The 26,969-nt window shown below is 43.9% G+C and overlaps 1 protein-coding gene across 4 annotated transcripts in view; it reads left to right on the forward strand.

Annotated features, from left to right (window-relative positions):
* Positions 1 to 241: 241 nt before the first annotated feature.
* The window catches only part of LOC115137201 (endothelin-converting enzyme 2-like), an 83,289-nt gene continuing 56,561 nt past the window's right edge, over positions 242 to 26,969 (forward strand). Inside the window, exons 1-2 of one of the 4 annotated variants that reach the window (XM_029673353.2) lie at positions 242 to 340; positions 506 to 651. In XM_029673353.2, coding sequence (XP_029529213.1) covers positions 619 to 651 — 33 coding nt within the window. In that variant the 5' untranslated portion in view covers positions 242 to 340; positions 506 to 618. Of the gene's footprint in view, positions 388 to 505; positions 652 to 9,764; positions 9,941 to 20,580; positions 20,831 to 26,969 lie in introns of those variants that run through there. The other 3 variants (XM_029673352.2, XM_029673354.2, XM_029673355.2) reach the window with 3 other exon arrangements.

The following is a 26,969-nucleotide window of genomic DNA, read 5'->3' on the forward strand; positions in this document are numbered from 1 at the left end:
TGTTGTTGTAGTTGTTGTTAATGGTAATACCATGTCCATTAATACTATTATTATTGCTGTTGGTCCCACTATTTATTTATATATAAATATATATTTTATATATATTTGTATTTTTCGATATGTATACTTTGACAATGTAAGTAATAATGAACTTGCGAGAGAGAGAGAGAGAGACAGACAGGGAGAGAGAGAGAGGGAGAGAGAGAGAGAGAGAGCGAGGGGGTAGAGGGAGGGCGGAGTGTAGTCAGCAGTGTAATTGCAATCTTCCTTCTTGTTCATCCCAGGGTTGGCCGACTACACGCGTGAAAAGGCTTTTTTCCCAACATGGAAACATTCTGCTGTAGGTCTATTCTGCTTGCATTCGAGAGACACTCGTTTTGGGATTAGGTAATGTTATGCTCTGGCGCGCACAGTCCATTGCTGTCAATTGCGGTCCTAGATCAATACGGATAGATTGACATGTGTGGGTTTAGTACATATCCTTTTGTTGTTTGTTGTTCCACAGGATTTGGTAGAGCGAGAGAGATGGCTTCGCGATCCAGCAACTGGAATCGTAAGCAGCAGAGGTAGAGTGTCTCTTGCACTCGCCCAACGGTCGATTTTGCTGTCTGTTGCACGATGAGCGTAGCTCTGCAAGATTTGCGGAACAACGTAAGTCTTGTAATGATTTGATCATCTTCTCAAACGTGATGCTACTCTTCTCATAATTTATCAGGAGACAGATCTCCGTGGACTCGTATGTGATCGAACCCCATTGCAATCAATCACCATATTTATTTTGTTGTGTTTCTTACTGCTAAATCATTTCGCAGTCATGATTCGAATATGACTTGTTTATATTCTGCACATGTTGTAGGCTATGCGGACAATAATGCTCGAGCAGATTCCCGGGTAAGCTTTGGTCCTCCTCATATCCATCCTTAAAATACTGTGTTCGGCGCTCACTGCCCGTGATGAAAATGGTGCACTTGCTCTCTCCATACAAACGTCGGTATATTTTCATAATTTAGCAAAATACTTTCATAAGAGAAAGTGCAGCCTCAGACACTCATGCATAAATCCAGAAACACGTTTTTTCCAGCATAGGCCTACATGCTATTACATGTAATAATTTGATTGTATTTATTTGAAGTTGTTAGAGAGAAGTTGCTTAGCCCCAGTAAATATTCATAGAGAGGCTGAGGTTTTATTCATTGTCATCTCTTTAAGGGCCACACAGCCTATGGTTGAGTTGTACTGTGTTCTCTCTATCTCACTCCTGTGCTCTATCGATCTCACTCGTGTGCATTGGGCTTTAGTTTTGGCTCACACAGCTGTGGAGCTTAGGAGACACTCAGTTTGAACGCCAGTCGGTTACACTAGCACATATAACATTTAGGCCTAACTTGTTTATTTTGAACTTCTCCATTTTGCTTTTTCATTTGTCCTCGGTTTTGAATATAATATATAGCCCTTTAATCTCACTAAAAGGCTTCCTTCAGGTCTTGTATTTTGTTGACTCGGTGTGCCTTGCCCACACACTTTTGCCTATGTTGGCTAAAGTAGGCATAAGGACATGATATGGAACTGGAGTAAAGCCATGTATTTTACTATGATAACCAACACACAGCTATTGACTGGTCACACGGGACAGGCATTTTTGTTTTGTTATGTTGAGATTCCAGTCCGACAGGCTGTACCTGTTGTTGCTATGGTTCTGTTGCATTGTGTCGTTGTCACCTAAATATTATGGGATGTAAAAATGCACAACAATGACCATCTGTTCGGTATTGGAACAGTATTATGATACCAAAGTGAGATGTGAAATGTCTGTTGTGATCCAACAGATAAGTCTATCTGGTTACAATTTGGGCTGGATAGGTCTTGTATGTGTGTGTGTTTATTTCTGTGTGTGTTTATTCATGTGTGTTTGTCTGTCAACCATCAAACTGAGAGCAGGTGAAGTAGGCCTACTGCATGGGCTCTGCTTCAGGCTTATGGCTCTGTATAGACCTGTCTGTAATGTAGGCCTATGGAGCTGGAAGAGCAGTCCCCAACCACTGCCCAATATGCCTTGAATCAATTAGTAGCCTGTAGTCCCCAGGGGCATTTCTGAATATCTTCATTATCTCTCTAATGCACATCATTAATAACGCAATCTGTGCACTGGGCCACAGTCAAACAGGCTGTCGCACGCTAGACACACTGTGCACTAACTCAACAAACTGTTACAAGGCCTCTACTGTTCCCAGTACCTGTGTTAAGAAGACCAATGGTATTTACACTGCCTCAAAGGGCTGATCTCATCACACTTTAGCATGTAGGACATCAAAGCACCTCAGGTCTGTTCCGGATAGTAGCATGCAGAGACATGCACATGTGTGTATGTCATGAAACACTTACTCGCACAGGCGTGAGTAACATAGTGTAACGACCCTGGGTTTATAAGCGCAGAAATCGACTGCCGCACGAGCATGCTTTTTTGATAGCGCGCCGGACCTCGGGCTCGAAAGTCGAGGGTTTGAGACCTGCTCCCTGCTGTTTCATTACATTGGTGTCAGAAGTGATCGGACCTTGCATCCACGACAGTGCGTGTGCTTGGCCGGTGAGCGCGTTCCTGTAAGACGTAGAGCCGCAAGCTAGCGCGAGGACGCGCTCTTTGAAAGGAGGGAGTAGTGTAACGACCCTGGGTTTATAAGCGCGGAAATCGACCCTGCCGCACGAGCATGCTTTTGCAGCACAGTCGATAGCGCGCCGGACCTCGGGCTCGAAGGTCGAGGGTTCGAGACCTGCTCCCTGCCTGTTTCATTACAATACTTTTATATACAGAGATCCATTTCCATATTTAGTCAACTTCTCTTTTGATTAACTGCCTTAATTTTGCTGGACCCCAGGAAGCAGCAGCTAATGGGGATCCATAATAAATACAAATACCCAAAGTGATTTACTACAGTGCAGACATACAATTTCATATTAGTGATCCCAGGGGGAATCACACCCGCAAGTCTGGCATTGCAAGCACCACGCTCTACCAATTGAGCCAAACAGGATTATTTCAAGGAAGCAGCAATGACGCACAGACATGCCGCCCTGAGGTGGTTGCTCGGTAACGGTAACACTTTACTTGAAGCGAACAGGAATAATGCGTTATCACTTGTTATAAGCATGTATGAGCATATATATAACTTATTATAAGGCATATGATGATAATAATATGTCTTCAATCAGGATCATTATGAGATGATGCTATACTATACATGCTATACACACTTACAATGTGTAGGAAATGCATCAAAAAGCATTAAAGTGACAATCCAGATTTCGAAAAGCAACAAAGCCTCCACCTCGCCACTTGTTTTGTTAAACAGCTGAGGGGGCTGGAGAAATGTAACCACTCTGAAATTCATAGACAGAGATATAGATGCAAGGACTGACCATCCATGTCATGAGATCAGCATTATATTTTTGTAACCATGTTTTTTAAGCAAAATGAATATGCATTTTTATACATTGGCATACGTCTCTGGGTGGCCTCAGTCTCAAGTAAAGTGTTAGCAGTTGCTTTGCCATGACCAGTTGAGAGGGAGTGATGGGAAAGGCCAAGCCTGAGTGACGGCTGGAGAAGGAGGCCCTTGAGTGACCTGAACCCGGGGTTTATCAGGGCTGGGTATCCTGTGTGTGCGTGTGTGTCCTGCCTTAGGGCGGTGGGGTGAGCCCCTTCCTGTCTGAAGCAAGACTCTCCATCTGTCCTGGCTCTATTGGCAGGGCTGGAGAGGTCAACGGTTATGTCCTAAATAGCACCCTATTTCCTACAAAGGGCTGTCCAAACATAGTGCAATACTGTATCTAGAGAAAAGTGTGCCATAATTTGAGATTTGACTAATTTATGAATAACCCTATGCAGGCTCATCATCAGGACTTGAGACAATAAGCTGATTTATTTATTTTAACTGTCATCCATTTTAGCCTGTGTATCCTAAATACATGGGATGCGGTCTGTATTTCTTTTCCTTCGTCTACTGCTTTCTATTTAAATGCTCTCGGACATATTTTAAGTCCTCCCTCCTCTTCTTTCTACTTCCCTCTATTCCTCCATAACATCTCTCCTGGCAAATCTTTCTCTCTAACTCCTTGGTTGCTTGACAATGTTTCTCCCTCTCTCTCCATCTGTTCCACCCACCCACCCACCCACCCACAACCCACCTACTCTCTCTCTCTCTCTCTCTCTCTCTCTCTTCTTTGTGTTTTTCCTGATCTCGTTGTTTCACAACTGTGCAGTGTATCACCTGAGATGGACAAAACAGAAGGAGAGGAGGGATGGATAGGCATGAGGAGGTAGTTGTGGGTATGACCATATGAACTGACCAGGAAAAACTCTGGGGCCCAGTTATAACCTTAGGCCCCTGTAAGGTCACATGGTTAGGGAAAACTCAGGGCCCTATAGAAATTAGGTTAAGAAGTCATTTTTTGTGCCCTGCGTTTGGTCTACTGGATAACATCAGTGTCCTTTAGCACTTATCTGCCAGGGTCTGCATGGGATAGAATCCTCGTCCCTCCGCAACTTTGTCTCACAAATGTCTCCTCACTTCTCTGTCTACCTACACCACATATGTCAGAGTCAAGGCCCGCGGGCCACATCCGGCCCGCAAGAAGGTTTTTTACGGCCCCTGGGATGATCTTGATTTATTATTAGAACCGGCCCGCAGCAAGCCGGCAGCCCGCAGATCTTTTACACGCACCAATACTACATTTCCCACAATGCAAAGGTGACGCACCGAGCAGTAGGCTGCTTCATTTCAATATTTATTGGCACAGCAGTCGTCAGCATCACAGTAAAATTAACTTTCAGATACCCATCAAAAATGGCAAAACGGAAGGTGGATACTGAGAACCGGGGTTTCAAACAAGGTGGGAGTCGGAGTATATGTTCACGAAGGTAGCTGGAAAACCTGTGTGTCTTCTGTGTGGAGAAAGTGTGGCGGTACTGAAAGAGTATAATCTGAGACGACATTATGAAACGAAACACGCGGACAAAAACAAGAATATGGACATGGAACAAAGGCTACAAAAGGCAGAGGAATTAAAACGAGGCCTCAAATCTCGACAGGCTCTGTTCAAAAAAGCCAAATCACAAGGCCAGGCTGCTGTCAAGGCCAGTTTTATTTTGGCAGAAGAGATCGCTAAATCAGCCCGGCCATTTACGGAGGGGGATTTCATCAAAAACTGCATGATTAAAGTTTGTGACGAAGTTTGCCCAGAAAAAAGGCAACTCTTTTTAAATGTGAGTCTGAGCAGAAACACCATTGCCGAGAGAGTAGACCAGTTGTCCATCAATCTAAAAGAGCAGCTTGTGAAAAAGGGAAAAGATTTTATTGCATATTCCTTGGCTGTGGATGAGAGCACCGACATTTCTGACATTGCCCAGTTGTCAATTTTCATCCGCGGAGTGGACTCCAACCTAAGCGTGACAGAGGAGTTTTTGGCTTTACGTCCTATGCATGGCACAACTACGGGGCATGATTTGTATGAAGAGGTGTCAAGATGTGTAAATGAGATGGAGCTGCCTTGGGAAAAACTCGTGGGTTTGACAACCGACGGAGCACCTGCGATGTGTGGACACAGGAGCGGACTGGTGGCGAAGATACGGGAAAAGATGCAAGAGGAAAACGCGACAGGTGAGCTGACAGCTTATCATTGTATCATACACCAGGAAGCGTTGTGCGGTAAAGCCTTGAAAATGGAGCATGTAATGAGCATCATCACGCGCACAGTTAACTTTATCAGAGCCAAAGGTTTGAATCACCGCCAGTTCAAGGCATTTCTGACGGAGTTAGAAACGGAGCATGGTGATTTGCCTTATCACACAGAGGTGCGATGGCTAAGCCAGGGAAAGGTGCTTCAAAGATGTTTCGAGCTTCGTGAGGAGATTTGTCTGTTCTTGGACAGCAAAGGGAAAGACACAACACAACTCCGAGACGAAATGTTTCTGTGTGAAATGGCTTTTCTGTGTGACATTACGAGTCATCTGAATGCAATAAACTTGCAGCTGCAGGGTCGGGATCGTGTCATCTCTGATATGTACAGTACAGTGAAGGCATTTAAAACCAAACTGACTCTGTGGGAGACGCAGATGCGGAAAGAAAATTTGAGCCACTTTCCCAGCTGCCAGACCATGAAAGAGAAGCTCTCTACCAGTGCGTTCCCGAGCACACAGTTGGCTGATAAAATAGGTATGCTTGCCGCTGACTTTCGACGCCGATTTGCTGACTTTGAAGCACAAAAAAGCAGGTTGGAACTGCTCGGTAACCCATTTGCTGTTGACGTGGAAAGCTCACCACCAAACCTCCAAATGGAGTTGATTGACCTCCAATGCAATGATGCACCGAGGGCAAAATATGCGGCAGTGGGTGCTGCGGAGTTCGCCCGTTCCCCCCCCGGCACAATGCCCCAGCTGCGCATCCAGGCTGCTCAAACGTTGTCTATGTTTGGCAGCACATACCTGTGTGAACAACTGTTTTCTTTGATGAACCTGAACAAAACATCACACAGAAGTCGACTTACTGCTGAACACCTCCACTCAATTCTGAGGATTTCTTCAGCTCAGAGCCTTACCCCGAACATTGATGAACTTGTGGAAAAGATGGGACACCACCAAGTATCACCCTCAACCTCAAACAAGTGAACATTACTGTGCAATCACATATTTAGAGTTTTTACTCAGTTCAAGTTTAAAAGTTAAAATTTAATATTTGTTTTCACTGCATGTTACTTCTCCTTAAACAAAGTGTTGTTTTTGATTAATAGATTTTTGCACTTTATTTTTTTGTATTTCAATCCAATTATATTTTAAAAATATTTCAGTTGAGTGGATGATAGAAAATTGCTATTATTGTTTTTTCTTTGAAGTAAATTTAGCCCACTTTTGCTAAAATAGAAAATATAGTCTACTGATGGTGCCTTGAATACCGGTTTCTTTCATTTAATGTTCATGTTATGGGGATATTTATATAAAGGAAATTTGTCTTTTGTGTCTGTTGAAAATTAAAGATTACTGACAGAGCCATAAGAAAATATTGCTTTATTTATCTGATCATATTGTAATATATTTGTTAGGTTTTCAGTAGGTTCAATTAGGTTCACTAGACTATATGCGTCATTTAAAAAATTTTCAATGAACATTCGAACAGTCCGGCCCTCGTCTTGTAGCTGATTTTTTTATTTGGCCCTCCGTCCATTTGACTTTGACACCCCTGACCTACACTAACCTGCCTGTGCAATAGAATACCTAAAACAAAAAGAAAAGAAAAATCCCCTTTTCACCTATGTGTGTTGTCATCCAATATGTACTATACGTATTGAGTAAAAGTAAAGATACCTTAATAGAAAATGATTCACGTACATTTTTAATAAATAAACTCACGGGACAATTTAATCAATTTAATATTTTTTATGGACAGACATGGGCACACTCAGACATGATTTACAAACGCAGTATTTGTGTTTCGTGAGTACGCCAGGTCAGAGGCAATAGGGATTACAACACGTTAAATTGATAGATTCATATTATTGGACCATAATTCTGTGGTGCCCGGGCATTCGAAATGTAACGAGTACTTTTGGATGTCAGGGAAAGTCTATGGGGGTAATAAGTCTATATTTTCTTTCGGAATTTAATGGAGTAAATAAAAAAATAAAAAACAGTAAAGTAAAATGCAGATACCCCCCAAAACTACTTAAGTAACACATGTCCTATTAAAGGAGCCACAAAGCGGGTATATCCTCGAAGCCTCTGTTATTTTCTGAAGAGACGGACATTGTCCTTTTTCTTATCCGGAATATTCTTCTTTTGTCCCCCCCTCTGTCTTTCTTTCTCTCTTTCCTCCGGTCTTCTCTCCTTCCTCCCTGTCGTCTTCCCTCCTTCCTTTCGGTAGAGATAGAGAGAGAAGAGAGAGGGGTAGCCTTGATGCCTAGATCAGTGACGTCATTCTCTCTCCCTGGGGAGGACTCTACTGTCTCTCTCCTTCTCCCCGTCTGCCCCTCCCTCTTTTACTCTCTCAATCTGCTGTTCTCTTTAATAGATGACGCACTGAAGGGAACGAGTAGGGGTCAGGGGAGGAGAGAAACAGGAGAGAGAGAGAGAGAGATTAAGAGAGAGAACGTGCCATTTTTTCAGTGTACACACACTAACAAACAGAGGAATGACATCTGTAATGTGTGTTTGTTGGACTGAGACAGAGAAAGCAAAGGGAAGAGATTTGTTGGTTTGTTTGTTTGAGCGTGTCTCTATGTGCGTGTGTGTATACGTGCATACGTGTGTGTGTATATGTACCCAATTCATCAGCCCTTTACAGATGCACATCAATTAAAGCAAGGTAAGCTTAGTGTTTCAACAACACTGGACTAATGTTGCTTATGTAAGATTTACATAACAGAGTAGCGGCAGCCTCCCCGGTTTTGTTTGTTGTGCTTGTTCATTTACAGCGCTCGCAGTGTGCTCTTGTGATGTGCGCTCAAGTGGCTAACTTCATTAGGGCAGCATTTTGTTGTCGGCAGAGAAGAGAATGTCCTTTCTGTGCGCGAGCAACAACAACAGTCATGCAGGCTCTGGCTAAAAGTAGTGCCCTATATAGGGAATAGCTTTCCATTTGGAACCTCTCTGTGGTGGCTGACTGTAACCAGGGAAGGGGGCGGAGGACCCCCTCTAGGGGTAGAGGTATGGAAGTGCATAATGACAGTGGTCACTGAACAGATGAATGGTTTGGTACACTTAGAAAAAAAGGATTCCAAAATGGTTCTTCGACTGTCCACATAGGAGAACCCTTTTTGGTTTCATGTGGAACATTAAGAAAAGGTCTCTACATGGAACCGAAAAGGGTTATTCAAATAGTTATCCTATGGGGACAGCCGAAGAACCCTTTTAGGTTCTAGCTAGCACCTTTTTTTAAAATAGTGTAGAGCTCCATGCATGAATGGGCATGTTGTTATTGTCAGTACAGATACCAAATCTAGGTTTAATACGTGCCACAAGTTGTAAAATGATTGCAAGAACAGGAAAGCTCTCTCTCTCTTCCTCTCTCTCCCTCTCCCCCCTCTCTCTCTCTCTCTACCTGTCAGTCTTTCTCACTTTGAGGAATGTGGCTTTCGTTCTCTTGGAATTGTCTGTCCTTTTTTTATAATAATGCACACAGAAGCAAGCTTGCCAAAGAAAATGGACCCCCCTCCCTTTCCCCTCTATGGGGTAAAATTACCCATCCATTTTTCTCTGCTCCTTTTACAAGAAGTATATCAAAATCAGTTTTACTAATCTCAAACTGTTTCAATCCCTATCCCTTCTTCTATCTATCTTTCTATATTTCTAACTTTCTTTGTCCTCCCATCCCCCACCTCCTTAGCAGATTCCCACCTCTCTTCCTTCACCCTCTCTCCCTCTCACCCTCTCTCCCTCTCACCCTCTCTCCCTCTCACCCTCTCTGTCTGTCTGTCTGTCTGTCTGTCTGTCTGTCTGTCTGTCTGTCTGTCTGTCTGTCTGTCTGTCTGTCTGTCTGTCTGTCTGTCTGTCTGTCTGTCTGTCTGTCTGTCTGTCTGTCTGTCTTTCATCCTCTCTCTCTCTCTCTCTCTCTCTTTTCTTCTCAACCCCCAGCTCATGCTGTTTGTCTGCTTTCTCTTACTCTGTAACTCGCCCTCTTTCACTCCCACTGCCTTCCTTTCACCCTCCCTCGCTCTTCAATTGCTTTGTGCTCAGTGTTTATAGTCCTTCACTAACTCTGCATAGAGGGAGAGAGTGAGAGACAAAGAAGAAAGAAAGAAAGAAAGAAAGAAAGAAAGAAAGAAAGAAAGAAAGAAAGAAAGAAAGAAAGAAAGAAAGAAAGAAAGAAAGAAAGAAAGAGAGGGAGGGAGGGAGGGAGGGAGGGAGACAGAGAGAAGAAGTGTAAGGACAAAACTCTTGAATACTTTATTAAAGGTAAGTAAAGTGGAAATGTTCTCATTTATCCCTCCATCTCTCTCTCTTTCTCTCTCTCTCTCTCTCTCTCTCTCTCCTTCCGTCTCCCTACTTCTCTCCTATGATTGTTCTAACCTGAGAGAATAAGCTTATTGCCCATAAACCACCTTTTGACAGCTGCGCTGTGCCGGGGGTGTGTGTCAGGCTGTTGCTAAGGGCAATAAAAAAGTATGTGTGTGAATGTGCCGGTGTCTCTGTGTGTGGGAGGGAGTTGTTGTGACTCTCTGGCTTGGGCTCATTTTCAGAGAGAAGAGAGAAAGGTCACGAATTGAAGAAAAGAGGAAAGGGAGATTGCTGAACCCTGACTTACGTTTCTGTGTCGCTAGTGAGCAGCATTTGATGTGTGCGTGTGTGTGAGCAGGACTCTGCCCTTAAGTCCAGGATGCAGTGGGCTGATAGAGGGGTTTGAAATGGTAAAGGACATGGATCCTCATGCACACACACACACAGAGACGCACACTACCATTTGAGGGTCCAGTGTGAGTGTCTGTGAAGGTCAAACACTGAAGTGGTGAGAGAGGGACAGGGAGTGTGTTAGCTCTGAGATGTAAGCAAAGAGAGGGCCGTTATTTACTTACTGCTTCTAAGGACAACATCGGCCCACAGCTGGCTAGATCGAAACGGCTTGTAATTGAGCAATAGTCCTGAATCTCACGCTCAGAATACGTCTCTTTTGCCTGTGCGAAGCAGAATGTGAAATCTGACACCACTTGAAGCTGGGTTGTCCCTCCTACCATTTCATTCACTCTTCTGACTGTCCATCAACTCCTGGCTGATTCTTATGTCACAGCCACTAACAACACATATGCCTGGAATCCTAACATCGTAACGCAGCAGGAGAGAGTGGTTTCAGTGCTGTAGCACTGTCAGAGTTCGATTTATAGCCCATAATGTAAAATAATTCATAGATTTTCAACAAAAAATATTTTCTATTTGTCATAGACAGACAAGATTAATATGATTCGAAAGGGGAGTTCTTAACAAGTTCAGGAACTAGTTAGATCTCTGTGAGACGTTCACAGCGATGGGGCAGACGTTTTGATCGAGACCTTTTCTAACACTAAATATACAAATATGTTTTTTTATAGTTATTAGGAAGGTCAAATCTTATTGTTAGTCGTTTGAAAAAATCAAAGTAATTTGGAGCCTTATTCATACAGTTTTAAAATATTACATATTTTTATATTTTTATCATATTTGTACTGTGTACTTGAGCTTGTGTCCTCAAAAGTGACTACACAATTTATCACTATTTTTACCAGAAAGGTGAGATATGAACCTTTCTTGGATTATGCAGCATTACTAGTTACTGTTTTTGGCCCTCATTTTCCATTACATTTAGTTACATTTAAGACTTGTGACAATTCTTATGGTTCCATTTTCCCAGGCAACTTGGCAAGTCACAGCTTTAGTATTTGAAAAAACTAGCGTTTGAACCCAGGTCTGGTTTGTGTGTGTTTGTGTGTGTTTGTGTGTGTGTGTCTTTACTGTGTATGTGCTTGAGAGTGATGCTGGTGATTATTTGTGTTTAGTGAGGACATGGGCGACCATGTCTCATGACGTCTGTGTGTCTGAGCACCTTCACTCAGGGAAGATCAGGGTCCTGGAGTAAACTGCCCCCTTCCTCCCCTTCGCTCTATCGGTCCCTCTCTTTCCCCCCTTTCTGTCTGTTCCTCTCCCTTTTTTCTTTCTCTGCTTCTCTCCCTTATCGCTCTCCTTCTCTCTCTGTCCCCCCTCTTTCTCTCTTTCTGTCTGTCCCTCTCCCTTTCTATACTTCTCTCTTTATATGTCACCCTCTCTCCCTCTCTCCTCTCTCTGTCTCTCTCACTCAGTCCCTCACTAATTTTCTCTTGCTCGGTATTCTAGTCAGCAAGTCCTCCTTATCTCACCCAGTCACAGCTCTCTTTGCCTGTGTGTCAAAACACGAGTTTGTCAAAACATGTCCGTATGTATGTATGTTTACAATATGTGTGCATGTGCGTGAAAGTAAGTGTATAACATGATAACCGTATGTATGTGCCTGCGTGCATGCATGCGTGCCTGCATATGCGTGTGGGGGTGGTGACTGTGGTGACCTCTGTGGCAATACGGTGCTGAGGTGAGGTGGGGGGTGAAGGGTGACTGTATTTCCAGCTCTTGGGGCAGAAGGCTGGGCTGTGCCAGGCTGAACTCCACCAACGCCGCTTTCCTTCAAAAACACTCCACAGGAAACCACTTCAAACAATCACATTCCGCACAGTGAAAGTTACACACCACTCCTGCAGCTCTGGAAAACCTCTCCCTTCCCTTCGCCTCCCTCAGCATGTTTACTCTCTCTCTCTCTCTCTCACTCACTCACTCACTCACTCACTCACTCACTCACTCACTCACTCACTCACTCACTCACTCACTCACTCACTCACTCACTCACTCACTCACTCACTCACTCACTCACTCACTCACTCACTCACTCACTCACTCACTCACTCACTCACTCACTCACATGTAGCCATACACACAAATACGCAAACGTATACTCTCTGAATCCCATTTAGGGATACAGTGCATTCGGAATGTATTCGGACCCCTTGACCTTTTCAACATTTTGTTATGTTACAGCCTCATTTTAAAATGGATTAAAATGTTTTTTTCCTCATCAATCTACACACAATACCCCATAATGACAAAGCAAAAAAAAATCTTTTTTTTTTTTGGTTGCAAATGTATAACAAAACCCCCCGGAAATATCACGTTTACATTAGTATTCAGACCCTTTACTTTGTTGATGCCCTTTTGGCAGCGATTACAGACTCAAGTCTTTTTTGGTATGACGCTAAAAGCTTGGCACACCTGTATTTGGGGAGTTTCTCCCATTATTCTCTGCAGATCCTCTCAAGCTCTGTCAGGTTGGATGGGTAGTGTCGCTGTACAGCTATTTTCATGTCTCTCCAGAGATATTAGACTTGTCCCGAAGCCACTCCTGCATTGTCTTGGCTATGTGCTTCGGGTCATTGTCCTGTTGGAAGGTGAACCTTCACCCCAGTTTGAGGTCCTGAGATGGTTGTCCTTCGGGAAGGTTCTCCCATCTCAACAGAGGAACTCTGTCAGAGTGACCATCGGGTTCTTGGTCACCTCCCTGACCAAGGCCCTTCTCCCCTAATCGCTCAGTTTGGCCGGGCAACCAGCTCTAGGAAGAGTCTTGGTGGTTCCAAACTTCTTCCATTTAAGAATGATGGAGGCCACTGTGTTCTTGGGGACCTTCAATGCTGCAGACATTTTTGGTACCCTTCCCCAGATCTGTGCCTTGAGACATTCCTGTCTCGAAGCTGTACGGACAATTCCTTCGACCTCATGGCTTGGTTTTTGATCTGACATGCACTGTCAACTGTGGTAGAATTTACCACAGGTGGACTCCAATCAAGTTGTATAAACACCTCAAGGATGATCAATGGAAACAGGATGCACCTGGGCTCAATAAACCTGTTTTCGCTTGGTCATTATGGGGTATTGTGTGTAGATTGATAAGGAACTTTTTAAAATTCCATTTTAGAATAAGGCTGTAACATAAGAAGATGTGGGAAAAGTAAACGGGTCTGAATACTTTCCGAATGCACTGTAGGTGGAAGAACACCCTGTGGATTTAGCCCCAAGGAGTAGGCTTACTTGTGTGTGTGTGCGTGTGTCTGAACATTGTGTGTGTGTGTGTCTGTATATGCAAGTTGTTGCAAATACAGTCAGAAGTTTACATTCACCTTAGCCAAATACATTTAAACTCAGTTATTCACAATTCCTGACATTTAGTCCTAGTAAAAATTCACTGACTTAGGTCACTTCATTTTAAGAATGTGACATGTCAGAATAATAGTAGAGAGAATGATTTATTTCAGCTTTTATTTCTTTCATAACATTCCCTGTGGATCAGAAGTTTACATACACTCAATTAGTATTTGGTAGCATTGCCTTTAAATTGTGAAACTTGGGTCAAACCTTTCGGGTAGCCTTCCACAAGCTTTCCACAGTAAGTTGGGTGAATTTTGGCCCATTCCTCCTGACAGAGCTGGTGTAACTGAGTCACGTTTGTAGGCCTCCTCGCTTTTTCAGTTCTGCCCACAAATTTTCTGTAGGATTGAGGTCAGGGCTTTGCGATGGCCAGTCCAATGCCTTGACTTTGTTGTCCTTAAGCCATTTTGCCACAACTTTGAAAGTATGCTTGGGGTCATTGTCCATTTGGAAGACCCATTTGCGACCAAGCTTCAACTTCCTGACTGATGTTGCTTCAATATATCCACATAATTTTCCTTCCTCAAAATGATACCATCTATTTTGTGAAGCTCACCAGTCCCTCCTGCAGCAATGCACCCCCACAACATGATGCTGCCACCCCTGTGCTTCCCAGTTGGGATGTTATTCGGCTTGCAAGCTCCCCCCTTATTCTTCCAAACTTAACGATGGCCATTATGGCCAAACAGTTCTATTTTTGTTTCATCAGACCAGAGGATATTTCTCCAAAAAGTACGATCTTTGTCCACATGTGCAGTTGCAAACCATAGTCTCGCTTTATTATCGTGGTTTTGGAGCAGTGGCTTCTTCCTTGCTGAGCGGCCTTTCAGGTTATGTCGATATGGGACTTGTTTTACTGTGGATATAGATACTTTTGTACCTGCTTCCTCCAGCATCTTCATGAGGTCCTTTGCTGTTGTTCTGGGATTGATTTGCACTTTAACACCAAAGTACGTTCATCTCTAGGAGACAGAACGCGTCTCCTTTCTGAGCAGTATGACGGTTGCGTGGTCCCATGGTGTTTTTTATCCTTGTGTACTATTGTTTGTACAGATGAACGTGGTACCTTCAGGCATTTGGAAATTGCTCCCAAGGACGACCCAGGCTTGTGTAGGTCTACCATTTTCTTTCTGATGTCTTGGCTGATTTCTTTTGATTTTCCCATGATGTCAAGCAAAGAGGCACTGAGTTTGAAGGTAGGCCTTGAAATACATCCCCAGGTAGACCTCCAATTGACTCAAAATATGTCAATTAGCCTATCAGAAGCTTCTAAAGCCATGGAATTTCACAAGCTGTTTCAAGGCACAGTCAACTCAGGGTATGTAAACTTCTGACCCACTAGAATTCTGATACAGTGAATTATAAGTGAAATAATCTGTCTGTAAACAATTGTTGGAAAAATTACTTGTGTCATGCACAAAGTAGATGTCCTAATCGACTTGCCAAAACTATAGTTTGTTAACAAGACTTCCGACTTCAACTGTACTCCAACCCAGAGTCCTGCACTCCTGGGCTGGGTAACAGTGGAGGCTGCTGAGTGGAGGACGGCTCATAATAATGGCCGGAAAGGAGTCAATGGAATTATATCAAACACATGTGTTTCAGCCATTATTATAAGCCATCTTCCCCTCAACAGCCTCCACTGTTACCCAGCCTAACTTCACATCACTGAGTTTCGGGTCTGTGTACTGGTTTCTCCTCATACAGTAGAGTAGAAATAATAGTAAGTTAGTTGAGCCTTGTCTGAACCAGAATTGCCCGTTAGGGCATTATATACAACATTCATCTCAGGGATATTGTCATCATAATTGAACTGGAATTACAAAATATGATAAGCGTAAGGCATAAAATAACAATTATTGGCTTTTACAACTTAAATGTATTCTATACATACTGTACATTCCACTAGTAAGTGGCCGGAACGGTTAATAGGGCAGGAGCCTATCTCCTGTTTCTGTAGCGTGAGGTAGCTTCATATACAAGTATCCCCCTGGACAGGATGCTAGTCAACTATGTAGTTTCTCCACATACAGGGTTCGTCAAATGTTTAGAAACTGTTTACGTCTCATACAGAGTTCTGGGGTATTGTTTTGCAGGCGCTGTCCCACTGGCACCATTGCGGTCTCATTTCCAGTAAAGCAGCCCCACATGTTCAGCGTCATCCCCGTTCCTCTGATCCAACCTGAACACTCCAGCTGTTCCCACAACAGCCTTTGTGATTGGCGCTCCACAGCTGTTTTGGACCACCCGGTAGCCAATGAGACTGCCCTGGAGACGGCCCAGAACACATCGCTTTAATTTTTCATCAAGTGCCGGATGTCACGTGACCGGCTCTTCTGGTGGTTTCCGTGGCGACGGGGGGATCACAGTTGTTTGAATTTGAGTTCCACAGACAGGGCACATAATTTGACAGAAAGGAGGAGATGATCCTTTGTCATCATTAGCTTGTCTTTCACAGTAACAGACTGATTGATTCATATTTAGGCCTCATGAAGGGACTGCCTGTCCTCCTTGGTCATGGACCCATCTCCAGAAAGTAAATGATGGTGGTAATAATAATCACAAAACAACAGTATCACTATTCACTACAAATGGCTGTGGAGATTTACTGCATTGCTTTGTTTGTGGTTGCTTTCAAAATGGTAACCTCTATCCTACATAGTGCACTACTTTTGTAGGGCTCTGGGCTAAAGTAGTGCACTAAATAGGAAATAGGGTGTAATTTGGCACAAAGATTGGGTCTTATACCAGGCCACAGTTTAAGATCTTATAACAATATACCCACTACCTAGGCAACGAAGTGTGCTCAGTATCTATAGTTTGGGGTTTTGTTGATGACTCATAGGCTCTTACTGTGTAAGATGCAGTTTCTTTTGGAAGAGACTAAGGTTTACCAGGCATACCATGAATTAGGCCTCCCGAGTGGTGCAGCGGTCTAACATGCTGACCACACCGCTCGTGTCGCAAAATACATTTACACAAACGTGTTATTCAATCACTGCACCCACACTGCATGCGGGCGTCAGCGAGCATCTGCGTGGCCAGGCGCTAAAATAGAAATTGGTTCTATTTGTGATACTCAACGCGCTGCAAGTCCGGTCTCTCCCATCTCCTCATTGGTTTTCAGGAGCATATACCCACGTGGGTGATTAAAAGATGAACTTAGGTCCGCACTCCGGTAGATTGTAGTAATGCTGTAAATTTGGTTGCTAACCACCATATATAGTCCAAAGAAGAAAAAGAAGCCTTGAGGAAGGTTGAGAGATGATGAGAAACAAATTCAGTTTACCTTTTTATCTGTGGATTAATTGTCGGAGTTGAGGACCTTGTGCATTTCAGGTAAAATAACAACCCAATGTTGATATACCAGGACAAATTAGCTAACAACAGCAAGCTAGCTAGCTAAATTGCCATAAATGTTTAATCCTTTTTGACCTGTCCACAAAATAATATAGTTTGTTTGTTTTGTGTTGATATTTCAACCTGTGTGTCCTGATCGCTTCTAGAGTGGGTGAACAAAAAATGTTCTCGACATGGTGCACACGAACGCACACGTGCATCTGGTTTGGTCAGCATGTAAGGCACTGCATCACAGTCCTTGAGGTGTCACTACAGACCCAGGTTAGGTCCCAGACTGTGTCACAGCCCACCATGATCGGGAGACGGTAACAGCATGAGGCAGCGCACAATTGGCCCTGAGTCGTCCGGGTTAGGGGAGGAGTTGCCCGGCCGGGATTTCCTTGTCTCATCACGCTCCAGCGACTTCTTGTGGCGTGCTGGGCTCCTGCAAGCTGACTTTGGTTGCCAGACAGTGTTTCCTCCAACACATTGGTGTGGCTGGCTTATGGGTTAAGCAAGCAGTGTGTCAAGAAGCAGTGCGGCTTGACAGGGTCGTGTTTCGGAGGACGCATGGCTCTTGGACCTTCGCCTCTCTCGAGTCCGTATCCAATTGAATGTCACGAAATTGGGGAGAAAAAGGGGTAAAAGTACAACAACAAAAATATTATAGTAATGCTATGAATAGAACTGACATGATTCCCTACTCTGTATGTATGCACAGCCTAGGACGATAGTCTGTTTTGTGGGGATGGCTTTAGAGAGGATAGGAGGGGATGAGTGGTGAGGAGAGGAGAGGAGAGGAGAGGAGAGGAGAGGAGAGGAGAACATGGTCAATGGGTGTGATGTGGGTGGATGAAAGGAAGGTTTTGTAACCTATTAGAAAGGTCATACAGAGAGTACTTTGCGTGCAAGTGTGTGTGTAGATGTGTGTGAGTGCGTACGTGTGTCTCAGGGCATTTTCGTAAAAGTACTCTATAAGGAACCATTTCTTGATTCAGATGTACTATTTTGAGGATGTGGGTGTTGTCATAAAGAAAGAGAGAGTCAGAACAAATATCATTCACCTACTCTGTATGTGTGTGTGTCTGTGTGTGTGTGCTTGCGTGCATGCGTGTAGGGCCATTCACTAGAAAAAAGGGATGTTAGTCTCCTTGTCAGTGTTTTTTTTTTTTTATTTTTTTACAGATGGCCTTCCACAAAGCTCCTAACATCTGTTCCACACTATCCCATTTATCCCATCAGGTCAATGATTAGCCCATAGCAGTTGCCTTTAATGGGCTGCCATGATTTTTTCCTCTGTATTGTGGCCATTACCTTGGTGCACACACATACATACCATTATCAATAGTCTCTACGTAGACTTTCATCTGAAGCCATTCTTATTATTATTATGATTTTGCTATTGTAAATGTTTGTAGGCTTATGTAGCCAAATTGTATCTATGATCGTACGCTATCCATTAATGTTTTTTTGAATGCTATTTTAAAATATGAGAATTATCCAATGATATCAGGCCACACCCGGCCGTGATTACAGAACCCTGTGTGTGTCTTTTGACACTGTATAAACGAGTCACCCCGCAATGTTTGTCATTATACCCTGATGAAGACAGCTTGTCTGTTGAAACGTTGGACTTAACATTTTTTGCATCTGAGCTCCTAGAGTGTGCGGCCCTCCTTTATTTTTTAAATTGGTCAGCATGTAAGGCATTGCATCACAGTGCTTGCGGCGTCACTACTAACCAGGGTTTGATCCCAGGCTGTGTTTACAGCCCGCCATGACCGGGAGACGGTCACAGCACGAGACGGCGCACAATTGGCCCTGCGTCGTCCGGGTTAGGTGAGGGTTTGGCCGGCCGGCCGGGATATCCTTATCCTTGTCCCATCACGCTCCAGCAACTCCTTGTGGCGTGCCGGGCTCCTGCAATCTGACTTCGGTTGCCAGACAGTGTTTCCTCCGACACATTGGTGTGGCTGGCTTCCGGGTTAATAAACTATAATATTTCATACAGATGTTCAAGAAAAATTGCAAGTGCGCGTCTTCTTCTAACTGTGACTCCCGGTGCCAAAACTCAAAATTCTTCCTCGTTTGGGAAGAAACAAGCCTGAAACCTTGAACAAAGACGGTTGACATCTAGTGGAAGACATAGGAATTGCAATCTGGGAGCCAGATTTAACATTGTCCCTATACGTTGTAATGGAAGAGCATCGGATCTAAAAAAAACATTCTGATTGGTTTTTCTTTGGATTTTCTCCTACCATATAGTCTCACGTATTATTTAAACATTTCTACAAACTTCAAATTGTTTTCTATCCAATGCTACCAATTATATGCATATCCTGGCTTCTGTGCTTGAGTAACAGGCAGTTTACTTTGGGCACGTCAGTCAGACAGGAAGTAGAGAAAAATAGACCTTTAGGCTGAAGAAGTTTAAGCAAGCAGTATGTAAAGAAGCAGTGCGGCTTGGCAGGGTTGTGCTTCGGAGGACGCATGGCTCTTGACCTTCGCCTCTTCCGAGTCCGTATCCAATTGAATGTCACGAAATTGGGGAGAAAAAGGGGTAAAAGTACAACAACAAAAATATAATAATAATGTTATGAATAGAGCTGACATGATTCCCTACTCTGTATGTATGCACAGCCTAGGACGATAGTCTGTTTTGTGGGGATGGCTTTAGAGAGGATATGAGGGGATGAGTGGTGAGGAGAGGAGAGGAGAGGGGAACATGGTCAATGGGTGTGATGTGGGTGGATGAAAGGAAGGTTTTGTAACCTATTAGAAAGGTCATACAGACAGTACTTTGCGTGCAAGTGTGTGTGTAGACGTGTGTGAGTGCGTATGTGTGTCTCAGGGCATTTTCGTAAAAGTACTCTATAAGGAACCATTTCTTGATTCAGATGTACTATTTTGAGGATGTGGGTGTTGTCATAAAGAAAGAGAGTCAGAACAAATATCGTGTGTGTGTGTGTGTGTGTGTGTGTGTGTGTGTGTGTGTGTGTGTGTGTGTGTGCATACATGCGTGTTAGGCCATTCACTGTAGAAAAAAGGGATGCTAGTCTTTTTTTCTTATAGATCTGTAGTGTAGTGTTTTTCTTTACAGATGGCCATCCACACAGCTCAGTGCCACACCATCCCATTTATCCCATCAGGTCAATCAATAGCCAATAGCAGATGGCTTTAATGGGTTGCCATTGTTTTTTCCTCTGTATTGTGGCCATTGCCTTGGTGCACACACATACACACATCAATAGGCCATCATCGTCACGATAGAAACTTAGTTGGTTTCATTAGTAGCCTGAGCCGTTATCCTCATCCATCACTTTACATCAAGAACATTAACCCAGTCTTATCTATAACCCAGTCTCTGTATCTTATCTACAGAGCACACACACTCTCTCTGTGTCACACACACACATGCACATACTTGCACGCATGCATGCACGCACGCACGCACCACCAATTACGCACCACTAATACAATCTGTATTGCGGTTCCCCCTTTGTTAGTCATGTATTGGTTCCATCCAGCCACCCACAACACCAGCATCATACACATCATACACTGAATCTCCTCCCTCCCATACAGCCTTCTGCTTTATGACTAACTTCTCTTCCCATCCCGTTCATTATTAACCTGGTGAGAAGGGTCTGCTGGGAGGCAGGCTGTGGGAAGGGGATCCAGGGAGGAACATCATCAGGTGGGGACCAGAGTGAGAATAGCTACAGACAGCAAGTGTGTGTGTGACTGCTTCTGGTGAGGAACTGTTGTTTTATGTCTCTTTAAAACTAGTGTGCTCCCCTTAGTTTGTCTTGTCTTGTTATACACAGGTTTGGGATTTGTTGGTTTTGTTACGTGTGTTGTTTTTAGAGGATATTATTTAGAAGTGATGGGGCTCGCTGGTGACATCCAGAATAATGCAGAGGAAGATGCTAGTTGCATGTATGTGTGTGTGGGTGTGTGTGTGTGTGTGTGTGTGTGTTAGAGAGAGAGATACAGAGAGAGAGAGGGGGAGCATGTCTAGGACAAACTTACTAAGCAGAAGGTTTTCCTGTTGGTTGGTCGACATGTGACAGTACAATATGATTACAGTGTGTGTCATGTCTTGTCATATTATGTCTTGTTCCTGTTCTTTCTCTTCACTCTGTCTCCCTCTGCTGGTCGTATTAGGTTACCTTCTCTCTCTCTCCTCCTCCAGCTGTTCCTCATCTCCTCTAACTACCTCGTTCACCCTTTTCCCACCTGTTCCCTTTTTCCCTCTGATTAGGTCTCTATTTCTCTCTCTGTTCCTGCTTCTTTCTTTGTCAGATTCTCGTTTGAGTTTCTCATGCCAGAAACAAACTATCGTCTCGTTTGCTTCTCCCTTGTCCCGTCCTATCGGAATCTGCCTGGCAAGTGCATCCTGTACTCAGCTAACTGTCTTATCGTTTGTACTGTGTCCAGTTCATCTGATGCTACGTGAGATCAGGTACCACTGTTCCTCTACGACCCGCGCCTACCCAGAGAGACCTGCAGCCTGTCGCCGCTATCCCAGCTATTCTCCTCTGCTGCTAAGAAGGGGGCTCTTTTGTAATTATCAGAAGGACTTTTTGTTTCATTTGTCGCCCTCTCTGCGGGTTGTCTATTTTTCCATTATCTACATCTGAAGAGGATCTATGTCTTCCCTGTGTTTACATTAAAGGACTCTGTTTTTGTTAAACCGCTTTTGGGTCCTCACTCAAGTGCATAACAGTGTGAAGCTAACAGACATAAATGATCAAATACCCAGGAAAAGCTCTTCACGGAAAAAGAAAAATGTCTCCTAAAAAAATTACACAAGTGAGAGAAAGATAAAGAAAAAAGGGGATATGGCACATAATGTGTCAGGTGAATCAGTCTAATATCCCAGCGGGCAAAATCGGTTGCAATTACATTTTTTATGATGTCATCTGTTGGATTGGATACTAGTTGTATATGGACGTTTTGTTAACATCCTTTTCTGGTTGTAATCTGGCCTGATCTGGTTGTAATCTGACCTGATAACATCCAAAATATTAATGTCTTTCACATGACTTCTTGATCTCTAAATGAAACAGACGTCTTAAGCTGGTTGCAGAGACCTAATTGGCTGTTATATAAACTCAGCAAAAAAAGAAACGTCCCTTTTTCAGGACCCTGTCTTTCAAAGATAATTCGTAAAAATCCAAAATCCACTGTTTCCCATGCTTGTTCAATTAATCATAAAAAAGTAATGAACGTGCAGCTCTCGAACAGTCGTTAAGACACTAACAGCTTACAGGCGGTAGGCAATTAAGGTCACAGTTATGAAAACTTAGGACACTTAAGAGGCCTTTCTACTGACTCTGAAAAACACCAAAGAAAGATGCCCAGGGTCCCCGCTCATCTGCGTGAACGTGCCTTAGGCATGCTGCAAGGAGGCATGAGGACTGCAGATGTGGCCAGGACAATAAATTGCAATGTCCGTACTGTGAGATGCCTAAGACAGCGCTACAGGGAGACAGGATGGGCAGCTGATCGTCCTCACAGTGGCGGACCACGTGTAACAACACCTGCACAGAATTGGTACATCCGAACATCACACCTGCGGGACAGGTGCAGGATGGCAACAACTGCCCGAGTTACACCAGGAACACACAATCCCTCCATCAATGCTCAGACTGTCCGTAATAGGCTGAGAGAGGCTGGACTGAGAGCTTGTAGTCCTGTTGTAAGGCAGGTCCTCACCAGACATCACCGGCAACAACGTCACCTATGGGCACAAACCCACCATCACTGGACCAGACAGGACTGGCAAAAAGTGTTCTTCACTGACGAGTCGCGGTTTTGTCTCACCAGGGGTGATGGTCGGATTCGCATTTATCATCGAAGGAATGAGCATTACACCGAGGCCTGTAGTCTGGAGCGGGATCGATTTGGAGGTGGAGGGTCGTCATGGTCTGGGGTGGTGTGTCACAGCATCATCAGACTGGGCTTGTTGTCATTACAGGCAATCTCAATGCTTTGCGTTACAGGGAAGACATCCTCCTCCTCATGTGGTACCCTTCTTGCAGGCTCATCCTGACATGACCCTCCAGCATGACATTGCCACCAGCCACACTGCTCTTTCTGTGCAAGATTTCCTGTAAGACAGGAATGTCAGTGTTCTGCCATGGCCAGAGAAGAGCCCGGATCTCAATCCCATTGAGCACTTCTGGGACCTGTTGGATGGGAGGTGAGGGCTAGGGCCATTCCCCCTAGAAATGTCCTGGCACTTGCAGGTGCCTTGGTGGAAGAGGGTAATATCTCACAGCAAGAACTGGCAAATCTGGTGCAGTCCATGAGGAGCTGTTGCACTGTAGTATTTAATGCAGCTTGTGGCCACACCAGATACTGACTTTTGCTTTTGATTTGCCCCCCCCCTCCTTTATTCAGGGACACATTATTCCATTTCTGTTAGTCAAATGTCTGTGGAACTGTCAGTTTATGTCTCAGTTGTTGAATCTGGTTATGTTCATGCAAATATTTACACAAAGTTTGCTGAAAATAAATGCAGTTGACAGTGAGAGGACGTTTCTTTTTTTGCGGAGTTTAGTTTATTTTCAACCAGAAAACTAGTTTACATCCAGAAAGTGTTGTCATAAATTTTTCCAGCTGGAATGATTCTTACACTTTCCAAACTGCCTTTTGAAGGGACACTTTGTGCTTATGTCAGTTGTGCCCTTTCTGAACCTTGTTCATGAGTAATGTTCTCATGGAGACAATGGCTCATTTACGACCCTTCCCACTTAGGATCTAAAAGGAACAGATCACAGATGGAACCTAACATTTACCTTTAGAGAGAATGTTGTTTAGACGAGTTTGGAAGTTTATTGTTTGGAACGTCATCCCTGAGCTCGTCTTCCATACATGTGTCGTGTCTTTGGCTATGCCGGATTAAGTGATATGACATGTTATTCTATAAAATAATTTCTCCATTAATATTACCTGATTGAGCTAATCATGTAAATGTAATTAACTAGAGAGTCGGGCACCACAAAATAATATTTATAGAGATGTTATCTTCCTAGTATTATTTTACATCAATAGCAGTCAATATTAATCGTCATCTTAATTCAGTCTCATTTGAAAGTTGTAAATGATTGGTTATCTGCATGAACCCTGGCTAACAAGTTGAATCAGCAATACAAAATTGGGTTTAATTCTTTATTTACTAAATACCTAACTAATCACACAGAATTACACATACACATAATTAAATCATAACTGGATTACAAATTACGTCATAAAAGAAAACGTCCCAGAACAGATATGACAACTGGTTACACAAAAGAAAAGGGCTGGGTTTGAGTGAAAGAGCGGGAAGACTGAGGAACAAAGGGCGAAGCTGTGCTATCGTAACTACAGAATCTTATGCATTTTAAATTACCGCCCATTTGGAAAAGGAAAATGCAGTAAATATTTACTCTGAGCTGCGCTTCGGTAGGTTGGTGGTAAATGGAAGGCCGTGTTGCCCAACTGAGTCCTTTGTCCTTTGAAGAATGTCTCTGCTGGTAAATTGCATACGTTGTAGTAACGTCGTTGTGTGGTAGATGGGATACTCTGTCTGTTCCTTCCTAACCTGCTGTTGCTAACTCAACGGCTAGGAGGTATCACTTCTGTAGTGAATAAGAGTTCAAAGTTCATACCATTCGCAACCAAACCTAACGCTGATGTTGGCTTCGATCTGTAGTTATTATCTGAACCATTCTGACACCGGAACGTCGTCCTCACATCCTCGGAACAGGAGGTTATATTGTCGTCAAGGCTTCATATAGGAAGGGAGAGGAGGGCGTGTTTGAAAGGTTTTATAGCCCATGTCCCTTCACAGGGGCGGGCCACTGATTGAGCAGAGCCCAACCTTATGAAAACCCAAATCTCACATTTTAGAAACTAAAATCACATTTCATCCCATCACGAATCATTTAATTTCATATTCAAATATTGAACAACAATTCCATGTGAATCCGATAACTCTGATGTGTAGACTTTCCACTGTAGAGTTTATGTCATCTTATCATTGATGAAAATGTCTCTGATGACAACCGAACTGATATCATATTCATTAAGTACCACCGCATATGTTCAATTCGTCGGATTAACAGAATATAGTTAATTTCCCCCCACCTTCTGATGTTCCCAGAATCTCTATGTTAACCAAGGGTTTTGGAAATGTAACATCAGTAGGGTAGATAGAGGAAAAAGGGGGGGAAGAGGTATTTATGACTGTCATAAACCTAACCCCAGGCCAACGTCATGACACATGTCATTCCAGCATGGGGGCATTCTTAGACAGTGTCATACAGACTGTTACGCGGAGTGGAACAGGGAAACCCAAGAGCAGACTCAGATGAGGAGACTGGGATGAAGTAACCAAGGTATTTATTGAAACACAGGGGGAAGATGGAGTGCAGGCCAGGGGAATCTCGGGCAGGTTGCAGGAAACCAGTTGCGGAGGCTGAGGTTGGATCGAGAGGGGTTGGGACAGCGTAAGCAGGTCCGAAGGGGAATCCAAGGGAGCAGTAGAGTGGGTAATCCAGAGCAAGGTAGCAGGATGAGGAGATGTAGGACTGGAGACAGGGACCAGAGTCAGAGCGGGCAGAACTGTAGCGAAGAGGAAAACCGTGTCAGGCAAGGAAAACAGGCACAACAGGTTAACAGGATCTAAATAGTAACAAACGGCTAGAAACATAGACTGACTGAGCAGTGATTACGATCTGGCAGTGTGGAAGTGGCAGGACTGAGTATTTGTAGAGGTATTGATTATGGAACAGGTTGCAGCTGGTGGAGATCTGCTCTGACTCCAGCACACCTGTCTCCACCCACACGATCACACAGAGAGAGAGGGAGAGGGAGATAGTGAGAGCATTGGGGGAGTGGCGGCAGGCCAAGGAGACACAGGATGAGCAGTATGGAGTTATGGACTGTTATGGAGTTATCTGTGTGATGAGGAGAGTGCTTTTAGGTATATGGACACCTGCTCGTCGAACATCTCATTCCAAAATAATGGGCATTAATATGGAGTTGGTCCCCCTTTGCTGCGGTAACAGCCTCCACTCTTCTGGGAAGGCTTTAAACTAGATGTTGGAACATTGTTGCGGGGACTTGCTTCTATTCAGCCACAAGAGCATACGTGAAGTCAGGCACTGATGTTGGGCGATTAGGCCTTGCTCGCAGTCGGCGTTCCAATTCATCCCAAAGGTGTTCGCTGGGGTTGAGGTCAGGGCTCTGTGGAGGCCAGTCAAGTTCTTCCGCACCGATCTCAACAAATCATTTCTGTATGGACGTCGCTTTGTGCATGGGGGCATTGTCATACTGAAACAGGAAAGGGCTTTCCCTAAACTGCTGTCACAATGTTGGAAGCACAGAATCATCTAGAATGTCATTGTATGCTGTAGATTTCCGTTCACTAAGGGGCTTAGCCCGAATCATGAAAAACAGCCCCAGACCAGTATTCCTCCTCCACTAAACTTTAAAGTTGGCACTATGCATTCGGGCAGGTAGTGTTCTCCTGGCATCCGCCAAACCAGAGCCGTCTGATGGACTGTCAGATGGTAAAGTGTGAGTCATCACTCAAAAGAAGAAAGCTCCAGAGTCCAATAATCTTTGTTATCTTCAACCTAGCCATGAATGAGGAAGTTATTTATATTTGCCTGTGTAAATCAATTGTTATCCATTGTTAAATAAACACTATGTGGGTGGGTGGGTGCTTGCATGTGTGTGAGTGTGTGCGTCTGTCAGTGCTTGTGTATGTGGTATGTTATAACCTGAGAAGGTTAATTAAACACAGGGATTTGGATCTATCCCCTGGCACTCCTGTATTTAGACTGCTGCTCTGTTCTGAGTGGGAGTTGTCTGGCTCAGTTCACGGCTACTCATA

Source organism: Oncorhynchus nerka, linkage group LG11 (genome assembly GCF_034236695.1).
Source record: "Oncorhynchus nerka isolate Pitt River linkage group LG11, Oner_Uvic_2.0, whole genome shotgun sequence".
Lineage (NCBI taxonomy): Eukaryota > Metazoa > Chordata > Actinopteri > Salmoniformes > Salmonidae > Oncorhynchus > Oncorhynchus nerka.